The sequence below is a fragment of the Trachurus trachurus genome, assembly GCF_905171665.1.
Source record: "Trachurus trachurus genome assembly, chromosome: 14".
Classification (NCBI taxonomy): domain Eukaryota; kingdom Metazoa; phylum Chordata; class Actinopteri; order Carangiformes; family Carangidae; genus Trachurus; species Trachurus trachurus.
The window spans coordinates 20,932,800-20,950,625 of record NC_139903.1 but is presented as its reverse complement, the minus strand read 5'-3'; the positions used below and the strand labels follow the sequence as shown (position 1 = coordinate 20,950,625).

The 17,826-nt window shown below is 43.4% G+C and overlaps 1 protein-coding gene across 2 annotated transcripts in view; it reads right to left on the bottom strand.

The window, feature by feature from the left end:
• klf8 (Kruppel like factor 8) overlaps positions 1-17,826 on the bottom strand; it is an 83,468-nt gene that overhangs the window by 42,088 nt on the left and 23,554 nt on the right. For both annotated transcript variants that reach the window (XM_083987193.1, XM_083987194.1), the window contains exon 2: positions 1,409-1,810. In XM_083987193.1, the coding sequence (XP_083843319.1) occupies positions 1,409-1,810 (402 nt within the window). The remainder of the gene's footprint in view (positions 1-1,408; positions 1,811-17,826) is intronic.

The window sequence follows — 17,826 nt, the reverse complement described above, 5'->3', positions numbered from 1 at the left end:
TGTGTTTCATCGTCTCAGCAGCGCCTGAAACAACACGCCGCCACCAGCACAGCCCCCACTTGTTTTTTTGTTTTTTTTTCCTCCAATGCAACTCTGTGTTTGGTCTGAACGGCCACTTCAACCCTGCTCAGATAAAACATCTCAACCCAGTCACAGCAGCCTATAACATGAGTTTCTCTGAGCTCCATGTATCAGTTTCAATGTGTTAAAACTGAACAAACTTGATATCCAGACTTGTAATCCTACAACAGTGTTTGTTCCTGATATTTACACTTCTTGTTTCATCTTGTCAATCATTTCTGTCCATGATGACACAAGAAAGACGCAGACAAGTGACCAGACAGGTTGTAAACAAGGTCCCGAAGCGCAGCTGAAACATGCGTAATAATAACCCTATTGCTTCATGCACAGGAGGACTGGATGTGCACAACGACAGCAAATGTGTTAGGTCAAAGCTGAAGCCGGACGGCGTCGGTAAACTGTGTTTCTAAATATCTAAAACACAGTTTGGGTACTAAATCTACAACTTTGACTTTTGCTTTGTCGACTTGGGCTGACCTCAGGTTGTCTGATCATGTGAACGCTCCTGTTGGTATCACCAGACCAGACAGCAGAATGTCTCTTTAAAATCAAGTAACGTGAATGACGCTGTCTCATCTACAGCAGACCGTAAGATACTGAAACATTTTCATTTTAAATTGCTGTTGTCCAAAAGACTATTTTAGTTCATCTCCATGCACTCTAATGTTGACTGAGAACAGGTCACATGACCATTCAGGTAAGCCTGAAACAGGAAGTAGCCAGCCTACTCTACAACTGGTTGCTTAGTTGCAGAGAATGAAGAATGCTAATGGGAAAAAAAGTGAATGTTGACGACTGCAAATAAAGTGACGCTTGTAATTCGTCATAATATGTTGCTTAATAAGAAGATAAGACACGGCCGGGAATGGAACGGAAATGAACGCTTTCTCCAAAGTGTGTGTTTCGAAAACACAAAACTGGAGTTTTCAAATTCACGGCATCTCTCTGTGAGGCCTTGAAAACAGTAGTAAATGTAGTAAAAGTGACAGTTTTAAAATAAAACATGCTAGTGTGGATGTCGCCATGGTATAAAATGGAGGCCGTGTGCTTCTGCCTACATGTTTGCTGCTGGATTTGCCTCTCTAAAGTTAGAGCTCTGTATCAATGTTTTGATACTTTGTTAATCACTGAGTCATTAGTTAAACCTGGTGATGACATGATGAGTATTAACTTCCTCCTCCGGTTTCTGTCTGATTCCAATCTTGCGTGAACTCGACGTGATCCAACACGATGCCACGCCACGCCTGCCCATGCCCACCTGACTATCATAACTCAATCCTTCTTCTGCTCGCTATAATCAACCGTCATCCACCCTGCCCCTCCTCACCGTGCACTCCATCTCCTCTGGCTCTGGTTTGATCTGTACGGAGGGCATGTCTGTCCCGCCCTCCTCCTCCTCCTCCTCCTTCTCCTCCTCCTTTCCTCTCTTCCTCTTCCTCAAAGACTTCCTCGCCACTTCCTCTCGCTCCTCCTCTCCTGATTCCTCCTCCTCCTGCTCCTCCTTTTGCGGTGGTTGAGGCCTGGTCACCGGCTCCTCCTCCTTCTCCTCCTCTTCCTGGACCGCAGGTGGCAGAGGTGATGACGATGGCAATGGCGGCGCTTGCTGCTGCTGCTGCTGCTGCTGCTGTTGTTGTAGCTGTTTTCGGGTCAGGGCGCTCTGCTTGGCCGGGCTCCTCTGCTTCTTCTGGGCGCCGCCAGCATTCTTCTTCTGCTTAGGAGTCGACTGGCACTGCAGAGGAGGAGGAGAAGAAGAGGAGACAGAAGGTGAGAGGAGGAAGGAAGGATTGATGACAAATGAGAGAAGAAGATTAGAAGGGAGGGTGGGTGGGTGGAGGAAGGGAGGAGAGGAGAGGAGGTGATAAGAGGGGTAGGTGAGGAGAAAAAAAAGGGGAGGGGGTGAACAGCAGAGAAAAGCGGAGGAAGATGGGGGGAGGAAAGGGTGAGAGCAAGGTATAAGAAAGCCAAAACTTCCAGGCCAGGGGGAGAGGTTGGAAGGAGGGGATTTGTTAAAGGATTTGAGAAGGGAGGGAGAGGAGGGAGGGGAAAAAGAAGAGAAGAGAAATGTTTTTTCAAAAAAAAGAGAGAGTGAGAGAGAGAGAGGGGAAAATATACAAGGACAGAAGAGGAGAGGAGGAAGTGGGGGAAGGAAGACAGGTAGGAGAGGAGGCAAGACAGGAAATGGCACGCTAGAGTTTGGAGGTAAGAAGCATTACCTCTGCTCTGAAAGCCAGCTCAAGAAAAACTCCCCCTCTCAAAAATCTACCAGAGAGGAAGGAGGGGGGGTAAAAAAAAAAAAAAAAACACACACACACACACACACACTGTTTAAAAAAGAAAAGATATAGATTTAAAGAGGGAGAGAAGAGTAAGAGAAGGGAGAGAGACAAAGGCCTAATCCTGAGGCTGCCACTGAGGGAATGAGAGCGAAAGAGAAATAACAGAGAGAGAGAGAGCGAGCAGGGAGGAGTAGCCGTGAACTGACCCCTCCCTCCCTTTCAGCAGCAGGCAGGCAGACACACCCTTTTCTGGAAGCCGAGCAAAAGACACACACACACACACACACACACACACACACACACACACTCAGAGAGAGAGAGAGAGAGAGCGAGGGAGAGGTGTGGGGAGTGCCAAGGCAGAGGGACTCGACTCAACACACACTTGTAGTAATGCAACACGCCCCTTCTCCTCTTCTTCTTCTTCTCCACGTTCTCTCTCACACATTTTATTTTACATTTCTATCACAACTGCAGCTAAAAAGAAAACTAGGGACTTCTCAAGAGCAACACCGTTGACAATATCCTCACATGTACAATAAATCATCTAGTCAAAGGTTTCCTCTGAATCCAACAATGAGCTAAATATCTAGTTTACATGACACCGACCATCACAATGATCAGGTGTTAGTGCCAACATCAAAACTGAAGTACAAACCCTCAATATCTTTGTTTGAACCCACAGTTCATTCTTGTCACTTAACAAAAGACGATAGACGTCGACTACACACAGTCATACAAGAACTTAAACTTGATAAAAAAACAGGCAAAATTTTGATTTAGATGATAAAGTTCATGATAAGTAATAAATGATGAACAAGCAAAGAAGAGCTAGTGCCAAAAAAGTGCAATACACAGCACTAGTTTAGTGGATGAAGTGAAATAAGAGTTCAATATTGGGGGGTTAAACAGACTGAATTTGATTTTTTCCCTGAATAATTAAGTGAAAAGTCACATTTATCTTTCACATAACGGTGGCCGTATTAAACAATAATCTAATAATGAAAGGGTAAAAAAAAATTTCACACTAGACTAAACTAAACTAGACTATATTCATTGACTTAATGTTACATTTATAACTGAATTTATCTTCACCAAATGGTTTCAATCCTAAAATGATTCACAATAACTGGGATATAAAACAGACAAAAGCAGCTAATTATCACGTCTGCTGCTGAAACCAGAGGGTCTTTGAAAAATGATCAATCAGATACCGAACTCGGACTTGATTCATTTTCTGTCGATCAATTATTTGATAAATCAATCAATCAAGATGCCTTAAATTGTTATTCTCGTTTTGTTGTTTTCAGTTTCTCTCTAACGTGTCTTGTTCCTGCAGTAACACACACACAGCTCATCTTTTTATCTGTGGACCACCACTGGGTTGTGACCCAGAGCTTGAACACTGCTGTTTTTACACGGGTGGAAGTTGTAAAAGAAAAAAAAGAAGAAAAAAAAAAACTTCCCCTCCACTTCATTCTTTTTTTTATTTTTTTCATCTTCCCCTGTGAGCTCAGCTGTTGCTGATGGGAACGTGGTTACATGCGACGCTTCAGTGGAATTTTGTAACAGTGCGGTTTTAGAGGGAAACTTTGACTGCGAGGTTTGTTCGTCAGCACCTGCAGCTCCTCGGCCTCAAACGCATTACGTTCAATGGTGTTCTCCCAGTGGAGGTGGCTGCCTGCGAGGCTGAGCCCGGACATTTACACACGGCTGAGTGTCGGTGGTGTCGCCCACTGTGACTGAGCACCGGCAAACACAGAAGCAGGAAGTGACAGTGACATGACCTCGCACCTTTGCTATCTCTTTGTCAAAATGCAACAGACTCTCAAATGCTACTCAGTCTGTCTACTTCCTGTCTGCACCAGGGAAGGCACCCTGCTGTGCACCCCATTGACTCATGGGAAATGTAGTATGTAGAATAAAATCCACTCGACACTTTAACAGTGAAGATTTGTTGAAAATTGCCTTTATGAAAAAATTGACAACAATATTATATTACTGATGCATCATTTCAAAATAAGAGATATTTGCTGAGCATTATCGCTAAAAGTACATACCTATAGATTATTACATGTAAGCTAGTACGCTTTAATAATTTAAAAGTGAATGTTTGTTGTCCATCATACAGATGCAGCACAGAAATGCATGTATGTAAATACGTATGTATATATATATATATATATATATATATATATATATATATATATATACACACACACACACACACACACACACACACACATATATATATATATATATTATATTATTATCACTGTGTGTGTGTGTGTTAGTGATATTCTACAGTTATTGTTTGCTTTGTTGTTCTCCCCACTTTGCTGTCATAACACTGCAAATTTACACACTGTGGGACGAATAAAAGATTATTTAATCTATAAAGCTTTGATGGCACACGCATTTTGTTTGCAAAGACACACAGACAGTACTGGGTGTGAGTATTTTGGCACAACTAATAATACTCACATGCTGTGTGTTTCCCTTTAAGGCTCAAAGTGAGTAACACCATTAATAATAGAAGTAGTAGTAATAGTGGTACTTTCAATAGATTTCTATTTCACTTACACACAGCTGCTGGTTTATTATTATTATTTTCTTTTCTTTTATTATTATTACATTAAGAGTTATTAAGATTAAAAGTATCCATTTATGTAATATGAACTGGAACAAACATGTGGTTAAAAAAATATATTTTTGGAAAATCCAAAACTTGATTTTGCTTCTTTCTCCTGGATCCAGTGTGGAATACTTTTGTTCCACATCATCAGTGACCTTTCCTAACGCGTATTTGCGTTAGTTATTGTTGTTTACCGGTGCTTTGTGTTGCTTGTGAATGGAGCCACAGCCTGCGCCTGGCTCTCCGGGCAGCCTGACATGTGACCCGGCTCCAGTGGATTCCACAGTGGGGTGGGGCCATGGCCAATCAGCCTGGGTGTGGCAGTGAGCACCACCCCTCCCACACACACACACACACACACACACACACACACACACACACACACACACACACACACACACACACAGGGAGAGAGGACACACACTAGGATCTCAGTCTCATTGTGAGGGGACAGAGCCCCCTCTGTGCATCTAAACAAAGGTAGAGGCAGCCTGATGCCACACCTTCCCCCAACTGGAAACACACACACACACACACACACACACACACACACACACACACACACACACACACACACACACACACACACACACACACACACACACACACACACACACACACACACAGGGTCTGAAATGACATTAAACTTCCTCTGTGATACAATTTAAAGTATCATGGACTTTACATGGCCTTTTGTATAGAAGGCTAAACAAACCATGTGACGGGTTTAGTTATCTGTTACACAGCTAATAGCAGCTAATACCCAGTGATCTAAAACCCTGAGGGCAACCCTGATCTGAGGCCTCTCTCTCTCTGTCTCTGTGTCTCTCTCTGTCTCTCTCTCCGTCTCTAGAGCTGCCATATTGAACCAACAGAGAAAAATCCATCTGAGAAAGTGAAACAGAATCTGTTTTTTTTACACCAGCTGGAGCCAAAAATAGACCACAATGCACTGCAGCAACAGGAGAGAGGTTACGTAAACGCTACGTTACGTTAAGTAAAGAATTAAACTTTTTCCATTTTATTGTTCCAGCTTTAGGCGTGTATGGAGTTACCATGAACCTGGAACATAGTGCACTTGCAGAGTGATGTACAGCTGAAGAAAAGTGTTTAAGACACTTTTTAAAAGACATCCACTAAAATTCAAATGTTCATTTTATTTAGAAGATTAAAGCTCTATAATCCATTCAAAACAATATTTTCTTTTGGTGCTATATCTCTCTCCTCATCTGGATGACCGTATTCCTACACACAACTGTATTACGCCACAGGCCTCCAGAGTGGATCAGAAAAAGCTAAACTTTATGTGCTGAAAACTTTATACATGAAGCCAATTAGATTAGATGGGTTTTAAAGTGTGTAATGGCAGCAGCACATTGCTCTCTAACCTGGCAGTGGCTGATCTGAATCTACTGCAGGTAACACACTGACTTCCTTAAATTACACAACCCACCACTTTAGGATTGTGACAGTGTCAAGTACAGAGGAAACAGGAAGTGATGCCAACCTTTAACTACAGGTTCAAAAGAAAAAAGATAAGAGCATGTGTGAAACGTGTTCAAGAGCAGTGATTTCTAGGAGTTTAACAGGATGTTCACCTCTGTGATTGGCCGCCTCTAACCGCCTGCTATTCACGTCAAACCTGTCCATTCAGTTCTGCAGTGGCGAGCGTGATTGAAAACGAAAACACACTGTTGTATAGCTGCACGGTCATTGGCTGAAGGATCAAAATCAACAGGTGCTTTCACTCTTCCTTCACTCAGCTGCATCCATCCCAACTTTTAACGCCAAGCTTTGAGGAAGATTGCAGAGGGATGCACCAGATTTGGCGATCGGGGCAGCCAGACATTGTTGGAGGTTCATCAATTTTGCTGTGAAACCAACCGTTGTTTACATTTTTAGGTAGGTGACGGACAGTCTGGAGGAGGGAGGACTTGTTATTGTCTGCTGGAAGGAGCTGAAGGCTGCAGGCAGCACAGTTGAAGGGCAGAACTCAAGTCAAGCACACTCCCTCACCTCCAGCTGAAAACTCATAAAACCAATTATTCCCAATAAAACTTCATGATTCTCACTCTCATGATTACAATAATTAGGACTAATAAATTCAGAGAGATGGCAACAGACAGCTCATACAGCTCATCGGCAGTGCGTACAACTGCCACAGCAACTTTTCAGATTTCTTAATGACCTGGTTCTGCAGTGTTTTGGGTTTCACTCTGCAGCCAGGACCCTGGATCCAGCAGGATTCACATGTAACTCCTCTGTTTGTTTTAACCTAATCTGGAGCTCCAGCTGGGTGGAGTTCATTTCTCCAGGACAATTCAGACAGAACCAACGCTGAGCAGTAAATCAAAGAAGAAAAAAAAAACACCTTCACACACACACATTAAATTGAAATCTGAAGTTGTGTGGACTTTACAGGAGTCGTGCTGCAGCTTATAAACCGCACCCTTTCTACCACGTCGAGCAGAATGAAGCAAACACTGGGAATCTTTTGTAAATCCAGCTTGATCCACATCTGCTGGCAGACGAGGCAGTCGAGGGGAAGGAGTACAGTGAGGGGGGGGGGGGGGGGGGGGGGGGGGGTCAGCAGTGTGTGTGTGTGTGTGTGTGTGTGTGTGTGTGTGTGTGTGTGGAGAGCAGCACTAACGAGTAGTGATAGTGATAGACTGTGAGTGTGTATGCGCATGTTGTATGTAAACGAATGGTGACAAGAATACGTGTGTGTGTGTGTGTGTCTCCCACCAAGAGGAGGGGTCCCACTGTGGAGTTCCAGGAATAAAAAAAGGGTGGGGTGGGTGTGACCCTGTCAGCCTCTGATCCCACCACAGGAAGTCGGGGTGGGGGTAGAGAGACAGAGACGGAGAGAGAGAGAGAGAGAGAGAGAGAGAGAGAGAGAGAGAGAGAGAGAGAGAGAGAGAGAGAGAGAGAGGGGGACGTTTGGACTGAAACTGTGTCACTGCTGAGTCGAGGAAACGTTTCCATGAGCTGGTTGCTTTGCACAGTTTTAAAGCTGCACCACATCGTCACCAGAGTGTTGGCAAACATGCTAATGACAACAAAAGAAAGTCTATCTTATAATTTGATTAAATAGAAATCCAATGGAAACGCGTGTTGATGCAAATGGCTCAACTTCCTGACTTTTTGTGACTGATAAACTGCAGCGATTAACTGTTGATATTAATCTGCAACTGTTTTGATAAATGATTAACCACTCGAGTCGACAGTTCCAGGTTATTAGATGTGAGAATTTGCTGCTTTTCTTATATGCGTTATAATGGATTTAATATTTTTGGCTTGTGTGACTCTTATCAGTTAAAAGAGCAATTTCCTGTTTAAGGAGCTGAATGTGGCGGCACTCCTCATACCAGGAAGTACGAGGTTAAACATTATTCTGATGGACAACACAGTGCCGCTTAATTCTGGTTTTGCAAGTATCTATTTGAGAACTTAATGAGGCATTCCAAAATACATTCCAGTGTGCTTGAGTGAATATTATTATAGGAATTTGGAAAAAAAAAATTACTAAGAAAAAACAGCTCCCTCTGGTGAACAGCGTGAGAAACATTTTTGTTCTGGTAACGCTTTGCTAATTTGACTTTTCTTTACACTTTAAAAATAGCTCTCTGTGGACATGCTCAATAAATTTCTTGTGATGCTATAGGTGATGAAAAATTAAGTCATCTTAAATATTAAGCAAGAATATCATGAATGTTAATCAAGACAATGGCATTTTGTCAATTTCTGGATTTGGCAGAAAACGGCAGTGGGCAGAGCCCAGGTCACAAAGGTCAACTGAGGTCATCAATCACCCGAACACTGACAAACATTCAATAAGTCCATTCAATTAATGTGTGGAGCTTTTCTCTATTTATAGCATTATTAATAATAAAATAAAAATTACTGATGTTGGACTGTTATGATAATAATTTTTCCATTATTTTATTAAAAGATAAGTCAAAGGGGACAGGATAATCAACTAATACAAATAATTATTAGACATAAACCTATAAATACAGTGACCTCAGATGCTGCACTGAGCCTGTAAAGTCACTGGCTGCACTTTTGGAGGGAAGTTGGGTTTGTTGTGGAGTCGCTCTGCAGCCGTCCACCACAGGCTCTGTCTCCAGGCTTCAAACAGGCCAATCTGAGCATTTTTTAAAAATCTATTTTTATCCAGTGAGGGCTGACTGAGCGTGAACTGAACGCTCTGCTTCATCCTCATACAGTCCCACACATTCACACCCGTTCAGAACAACCAGTCTGTTACTGCTGAGCTGTAGGGAGCTGAGGAGGAGAGTCATGTGGCAGTGTTTCTGAGAGAGGAGGGGGGGTGGGGTCATTTACTTTCTGCGTCCTGCTCTGGGATTCAGAGCAGTATTCACATCCTGTCACTTTACCTCACTGGAGAAAGGGATGACCACATTAAATGGAAGTTAAAGGAATGGACTATAAAATTCAGGCTTCGTCCACATCGCTTCTAAAAACCCATCTCTTTGGCTACGTTTTCACCTCCTGTCCACTTTACTGCAGATTTCAAACCCATAAAATTGAAACGTTTGGAGACTCTGCCGAATATGTTTTGGATTGAAAAACTCCAGGTTGTGCTGTCAGACCTTTGGAAACAATGACGTGCACACTCAAGGCAGCTTCCTGATTGGGTCTCATCAGCGAAAGCTGAATTACAAGTCATATTGACCTTGTTGTTTGTTCTGGCAGCTACTTGAAGAGTTAAAATCTGCATTTCCATTGGTTCGCACATGCTCAGTGCATGTGATTCTTCACACATGAGTGTGTTTTCAGTTGTGGATTTTTGTGTGAAAATAAGAACATAGCAGTGTGGACGTAGCCTCAGATCATCCACTTCCCCAAATGCTTTAACAGGAAGTGAAATGTTTAATTTTTCTGGTGCAGTGGAAGGAGCAGGGCCGATAAGACAGATATGATGGGGGCCTGACATGAAGGGTGCTCGACGAATTCGCTGCACAAAGTGATGACTTCCCAAATATTCTGACTGTGCACTCAATCAGAGACTAACACACTGAGAAAAATGATGCAAAACTCAGGTTTTGTGCGTTTCATCTCTTCATCTAACACCTGGATCTAGCTGCTCACGTTGGTTTCACTTTTCAATGCAGGCTTTATCCTCACAGAGTCGACTGACACCACACACAGTGATTTGTCAGTAACAACACATACAGCGTGAGATCAGATGTACTGAACTCTCTGAATATCGAACCTGAGAGACTCGATTCTCAGCAGTAGAAAAGCAAAGACTCTCAGATCATCAACAAAAAACGATGCCATGACACAGAGCTTCAACAATGTACAAAATGAGATGTTATGACTCCACTGCCAAACACTAACATATCAGCATGCTCCACAAATTACATCACATCATATTGAAAGACGCAGATCTGGACAACTTTTCTTTTTCCTACAATTTAGAACCTTTAAAAGGTTTTTTTTTAAAACCCCTTCTTTGCAGTGAAAGGTCAGACGTGTGTATTTCTCTGTTTTATAATCTTGTAAACTGAATAGATTTGCACTGCAGACAACAAAACTGTGCATCACAGCTGTTCAGGCTCCTCCTGCTTCCTCTGATGATCAACTCTGTTGTGATACAGCAGAATCCATGAATTAGTCAGTCTCATTTACACAATTCTCAGTTTCGGCTGTGAGACAAAGAAACAAGTGTGAAACGGTGATTTAATCGTGGTTCACACCGACTCATTTCCAAGCTGTCATTTTACAAGTAAAATCATTACGTTATCAGAATCATCATAAACAGAGAGCAGTGACATGGGGCTGAACTCTGATCCCTCAATGCCAGTTTGTGTTTGAGTTTCAGAGGAAAAAAACAGTCAATCAGCAGTTTTCATTTTTGATGTAAAACCACATTTAAAAACCATCCAGGCAAACACTGACGCTCTGTGAAGAAATAATCTTCTTCACCCATGCAACATGCCTGAAAATGCACATGATCATTCACCTACTGAGCATGCTGATGTTTCTGTCTAAGGATGAAGAAGAGCAATGGCAAGAAAATAAGTCATTTCTTTACTCTGACCAAGATTGAGGTGGAACAGCTTGGATATGCCGTGATAGTGTTTACGTCGTTGCTTCCGAAAGTTTCTGTGTGTGCCTGTCCAAACTAAAATGCGGAGAGTTATATTAGGTCTGTGTTTTTAGAGCTCAGTAAAACAGGAGAAGTGATGCATTAAAGCTAAAAGGTAATAGGTGTGGATGTAGCCTTGTATAGACCTGATAAAGAGCCCCAAAGCTCTGTGTAGGCTATCAGATGTGTGTGTTTTCTTTGACTTGACATTTTCGCCATTAGCAATTTTCTGATGATGATGATAATGAAAAAGTGGTCCTGGGATTAGTAGATTATGTCATTTATCCTCATTTTCAGCCTAATTTAAATCAACATGAACACTAATGTAAAGTAACTATGTAAAGTGAAATAAAAACCCTTGACATGATTATTTTTTACAGTGTATGACAGAGAGAGAGAGAGAGAGAGAGGGTGGGACAGAGAGACTATCTGGGTCAGCGCTCTCCTCTCTGTCACTGCTCCACTGCCTCTCTCCAAAGCCCCCAGCCCTGCGTGTGTGTGTGTGTGTGTGTGTGTGTGTGTGTGTGTGTGTGTGTGTGTGTGTGTGTGTGTGTGTGTGTGTGTGTGTGTGTGTGTGTGTGTGTGTGTGTGTGTGTGTGTGTGTGTGTGTGTGTGTGTGTGAACCCTTTTGGGGCATGAGTGCGGCTGACTGGGGCAATCCCCCACCCCCCACCCAAAACACACACACGCACGCGGATGTACACGTTTCACGTCTGGTTATGCCCACACCCATGAACGCACATGCAGCAATTTTTCCCAAGCTGTTCCAAAAAAAAACCCATAGAAGGTACACACGCACACACACACACACAGAAACAGACACGCAACATTGAGGAGCACAAATGAACATAATTGGCTCTACTTTTACGTTTCTATCTGTTCTCTGCCTCCATCAAAATCAGACTTGTCTTTTATAATGTGATTAGCCAACTATGCAGCAGCAGCAGTGGCTTCAGTTTGGGGTTTGCTGTCATTGGGTGTAACTGAGAGAACGACCAGCGCGAGAAGAGGAAGAGAAATAATCAAACTAAAGAGGGAGGCAGAGAGTTTTTTCCCCTCCCATAATGGCCGCCTCCTCATACCGCTGTGGGTTCACTCTCAGTTCATAGCGCGTCTAACATCCCCCCCCGACACGCTGCCGATAGCGTTCAGATATAAAACAGTAATTTGTCAGTGCACTGAATGCAAAAGCAGTCAATTCTTGGGTTAAGTCGCAGTCGGGGTGGTCGTGCATCTTCACAAATTTAGTGGCATCTTCATATGATTTGGACATTTTTCAGCGGAGAGAGGAGCTGTAGGTGCTGCAGGAGAACCAGGCTGGTTACAGATGGATCAATAATGGAAGCATAAAAAGGTCTCTCAGTCTGTACTTACATCAAATCCAGACAGTCCTGTGACCTGGTGAAATTATAGTTGATTTGCTGACGTATTTTGAAGGTACCTTTCAGACATTTTTAGCCTTTGTCAGACAGAGAACAGTTGAGAGACGGGAGGAGGGAGGAGAAGGATAGAGATTAGAGTCCAAAAACAAGGTCCACTGGTCAAAATGAAACCAGGGGATGTTTTCATTTCATGGTCAGCATCTTAAACCCACAAGGACGTCCTTGTCCTCATTTGTCCTGGACCTAACGACTCAAACAGCAACCAAACAGGGATCATACAGGGATTCTCAGTGAAACGTCTTCCTGCGATATAAAGTCTTTTCAGTCCAGGTGATATATCATCATCATCATCATCATCATCATCATCATCATCATCATCATCATCATCATCAGTGGAATTTGACATTTTACTGCTGATTTATGATGTTTAAAACATAGTTCGTAACATAACTAGATGTCTGCCATTGTATCATAAGCATGAGAAGGGGAGAAAAAAAATAACTTTGTGCCTGATGTTTCTCTAGAAATGTCTCTTTGTTCGCTGCAGGTAAAAGCAGTAATGAACTCCTGTATCGTCTCTCCTGTTGCCATGGTCACTGAAAAAGCTAAGCCATCATCAGCTCAGACGGCCAGCAGCAAATAGCTGCACGCGCTCACGAGAGTGGCAGACAGCTGTCATGTACACACAGGAAACAAAAGGCACGGCAGCCACTCACTGTGTGACAGCATCTGTACATGAAATCTGCATAAACATCTGAAATATCCAGATAGGACAGCAGCAGCTATCAATGGGCAGAGGACAGGTACATCGAACACCTGAGGACAGGCTTCTATGTACAAGAGGAAGGTGTGTGTCCCGCTGTGTCAAAGTGCCACAACTGAACCTTGAGTCTCATCCAAATCAAACATGGCTGATATTTATGACACCCTGTCGGTTGGTCAAAGCGGCCAATGACATTTGAGCAGCGTCTATCACCTGAGATCTGCCAATGCCTGAACCTTGGACTGATTTCATGCCAATAACTGCAGTGAAATGAGGAAGAGAATGGAAGTTAAGAGCGTTGAAAGGGAGGTAGGAGGAGGAGAGGAGGGAAGAGAAGAGAAGAGAAGAGAAGAGAAGAGAAGAGAAGAGAAGAGAAGAGAAGAGAAGAGAAGAGAAGAGAAGAGAAGAGAAGAGAAGAGAAGAGAAGAGAAGAGAAGAGAAGAGAAGAGGTGGGGCAGAATAAGTTGGGAGAGGGCAGTGAGGTCAGTTCCCATTGGTTTCTAGTCGAGGGTCCAAACAGCATACAACTCTTGTAACTCGAGTCCCTGACACACACACACACACAGGCAGGCAGACACACACATGCCCCGCCCCATATGGCCTCAGCCCTGAGAAGCAAGAGGACCCTCGCTGAGAGAAGGCTATGAGGCAAACTCAGTGTGTGTGTGTGTATGTGTGTGTGCGTGTGTGTGTGTGTGTGTGTGCGTGCGTGCGTGCGTGCGTGCGTGGAAAGGGTGGGGCTTGGTTAATAAGTGGCAGAGATGAGACAGCCAGTTGGGTGGTTGGTGGAGGCTGGTTGGGTGTTAAAGGGCCCTGCCACTAAAAACTTGTTTTAATCCATCTAAACCAACAGCAACAACACAGCACTCCTTCTGAAGATACTGATTGAGCAACATATGGACTTCAACACAACTTCCTGCTCCTGACAATCAAAAAAACACTCAGGGTTATTTTGCTACCAAATATATTTAAAATATTTAAAATACTATGTGGACACTCTGGCCTCACTGTGACCTGTGCAGCTGTATCATGTAAAACAGAAGCTGACAACTGTACTAGTGGCTCTGTAAGGCTGTGCTCTGAGCTACATGCTACTGTAACGTCACTACATTTTTCTTGTTGGAAATAGCTTTTTAGTCTAATTCTATTGTAACATTTTTCTAATCTATTTCACCAACAAAGAAAATCCCTCGTATGTGAATATCTATGACTGAGGATGCTAATGCTGCGTTCGATTGCACTCGGATGATCCGACCTCCGAATCGGAAAAATGCAATAGAACGGCCCTTGAAGTCGGAACTCCGACTCGGGAACTCGGGTAGAATCCAAGCACCCTGAGTCGGTCGGAATTATGTCACAGCAATATGGCGTCGCACACCACGAGAGGTATTTATTTATTTAGGCTATTTATTTTCCAACCTAGACATTTAAGCAAGGGAGAAGTTGGGGAGAGTTGAATCTGCACGGCTCGCTATGACGCATGCAGGATTCCCCTCGCTGGTGCGTTCAGGACTGTGTGTTGCAGGAGTGGCGTTTCTCTTCCTCTCTCTCTCCCCCACGCAGCAATGTTCTTCCCCAGCAGTACTTTTTGATGCTTGAAAGACATCACTGTGGCCGGCCATGTTTTCCGAGGTTGCGCAATAAAGCGCATTTACCTCGAAAGTCGGAATTTCCGACCCGGATCTTTCCGAGTTCCGAGTGCAATCGAACGCAGCATAACACACTCACAATGACAAGATGTTTTGCAGGTGTGACGATTACAGGGACAACATATATGCATGTAGCACTGTTGGGACATTTCATTCAAAACCTCAATACCTCATAGTGCTGAAATAAGAATCAGGAGATTGACCAGAGTCAGCAGGGTTCATCCTCTGAGGACATTACGTCTTAATGGCTGAGACATTTCTGTCTGAACCAAAGTGCAACAACAGTGATATTGTGGGTCTAGTGTGGGGCAAAATATCCAGTTTCTTAAAAGATCAAGGTCAAACCAACTCTTGACATATGGATAACAGTCAGAGCCATCACAGCCTTCATCATAATGATGATGATGATGCACTGCAGCAAAAGTTGAGCCACTTTCTTTGCTCAGTGACCCTGCACCGTTCTGCGTTTGCCCTCTTGGACAGTTGGCTTGGCTACACAGTGACATGACAGAGGAGGCTGTCTGAACACAGACACACACCAAACCGATTATCACTACATGTTCCATAGAGACAGACAATAAAACACTCCTCCTGTGTGATTCTCACTCATTCATTTTTCTTTCTGTCTCTGCGCGTGCGTGTGTGTGTGTGTGTGTTGCGTGCAAATGTGCGCCATGTTGCTGTGGCCTGAGGCTCACAGTGCCAAGCAGTGCCGGCTCTATGTTGGAGAGGAGAGGAGAGGAGAGGAGAGGGAACATGGTGATATTGAGGCATAAAATACAGTTAAAAGGGAGGTAGGAGGAGACAGGAGGATGGAAAGACATGAAAGAGGGGTGGAGGCAAGGTGGAGAAAACTAAAATCAGTGTCAAATAATAAAAAGAGACAGGGAGGAAAGAGGGAAGTTTTCCCTCACACAGCTGTGACCTTACATGTCTGTCTTCCTCCTCCTCTTCATTTAACTCATGCAACTCTATCTCTCCAGGACGTGTCTCCTCTCTCAGTCTTACTGTCCAATCTCAGCTGTGTTTTTATATTAACCGCACAAATACACGACTGACGCAAACAGAAAAATAAGGAATATGACACTAAAGAGTCTGTATGAGATCTTTAGGTCGTATACATCTGCTTCTTCTTCACACTGTGGCAGAGAAGACAAACTTATCTCTGTCCCCCCCGACCACTCCCTGGCTGTTTCAATTCCAACTCCACCCCTCCTTCAGCCTCCTTCAGCTTATAGGAGACCACTGCCTCTTAAAGGGCCAGGGGCCTCCTCGCGGGAGCCTCCCCTGGAGTCGTGCACAGTGTTGGGGGAGGGTGGGGAGGGTCATGAGTTCTCTGTTTGCATAGATCGTTCAGCAAAGAGTCGAAAGTTCAAAGCCTCATAATATTCAATTTAATGTCAAATAATCAAGAAAAGCTGCTGAGACTAAAGGGAAAATCATTGGTGATCCATTTACTGTTGATCAACCAATCAATTAATCAAATTAATGTTTCAGCTCTTGCTAAAAGAGAATGTTGTTTAAAAAGATGAGACACACGCATGAGGAAAAGTGAGTGTAAACCTCAAAACCAAACGTCACCTCATCTTTTTTTTTTTCAGAAATAACAACAAAGCAGGAACAGTGTCCCATCACAAATATCAAACATGATAATATGTCGCAGCAGTAGAGTGGAGGGTCTCGTGAAGGCTGAAGAGCAGCCACTGAACTCAGCTGCTGGCAGTGTACATGGTCTGTGGTCTGTGAGAAAAGGCCAGTGTCTCATCATGACTGTACATGACTACCAACCAACCAACCAACCTCTGTGCAAAGACGCATCATCTGCACAAACACCTTCGTTGTCAACTGCAGTAGCTACACACAGGCAGAGCGAGAGGGCCTGAAAAGCAGAACTACAGACTGACGCTGAGGCACCAGCACCACATTAAAGAGTTGGTTACAGTAAGTACAAGTAGGAACTACAGAAAACCCTGCAACTGCAACCAACAACACATGTACTTCACATCTGATACCACCGCATATTTTAAGGTAATCATCTAACATTGAGGGGAAATGGTAGGGTTTTTTTTCTAAATCCACAGAGGTGAGTTGTATGAGGTTCAATTTGAACTAAATGTTTCACAATTTTTTCTAGTATGCAAGTCCTACACTGACGCACAGACACAGACACACACACTCAACCTCAGAGCTTGGACCGAAGTGCAAAGAAAGTCAAAACAACAGCTGACAACTGCCTGTCAGGCTCTGACAACATCAGCAGGGAACCAATCAACACTGACCAGCCATAGGTGTTTGCTAGCCACAGGGTCAAAGGTCACTGCTGCTGCACAATATTGTCCACCAAGACAAGAGAAGGAAAAGTAAAGTAAGTGAAAGAAAGGAAGGATGAGTGAGTCAGAGTTTATAGGAAGCTGAAATGAATTAATTATTTGGCGATTTCCCAAAAGATTTAGTAAGAAGAACTATTATTTCATTCATGCTGTAGAACAAATAAAGACACAGGATGACTCCACTGATTCATTCAGCTATAAGTTTTCCATTTTGATTTAAAGGGGACATATTATGGAAATATCACTTTTTTGAAGGCTCTTTAACATATATTTGGGCGTTTGTGTTGCCTTCTGGCCCCAAAATGTAAGAATTGACAACTGTGCAGGCTCCCTGGGTTGAAATCCACGTGGTTTTATGAGCTGTTCCCTCAGTTGTCTTCCAGTGATGTAACTAGGATTCAAATTTGCATAATACCACCCCTACCTGGGACCGACAGAGGGGGTGGGGCGGGGCAAAAAGGGACAGGCACTGAAACCAGCCATTCTGAACAAGGCTGATGTTCCTTTGGGTATTTTGGTAACTATTTTAATTTGAGAAAAGGAGCATAATATGTCTCCTTTAAATGCACACCCTTTTAGCACACTCCTGTTCATC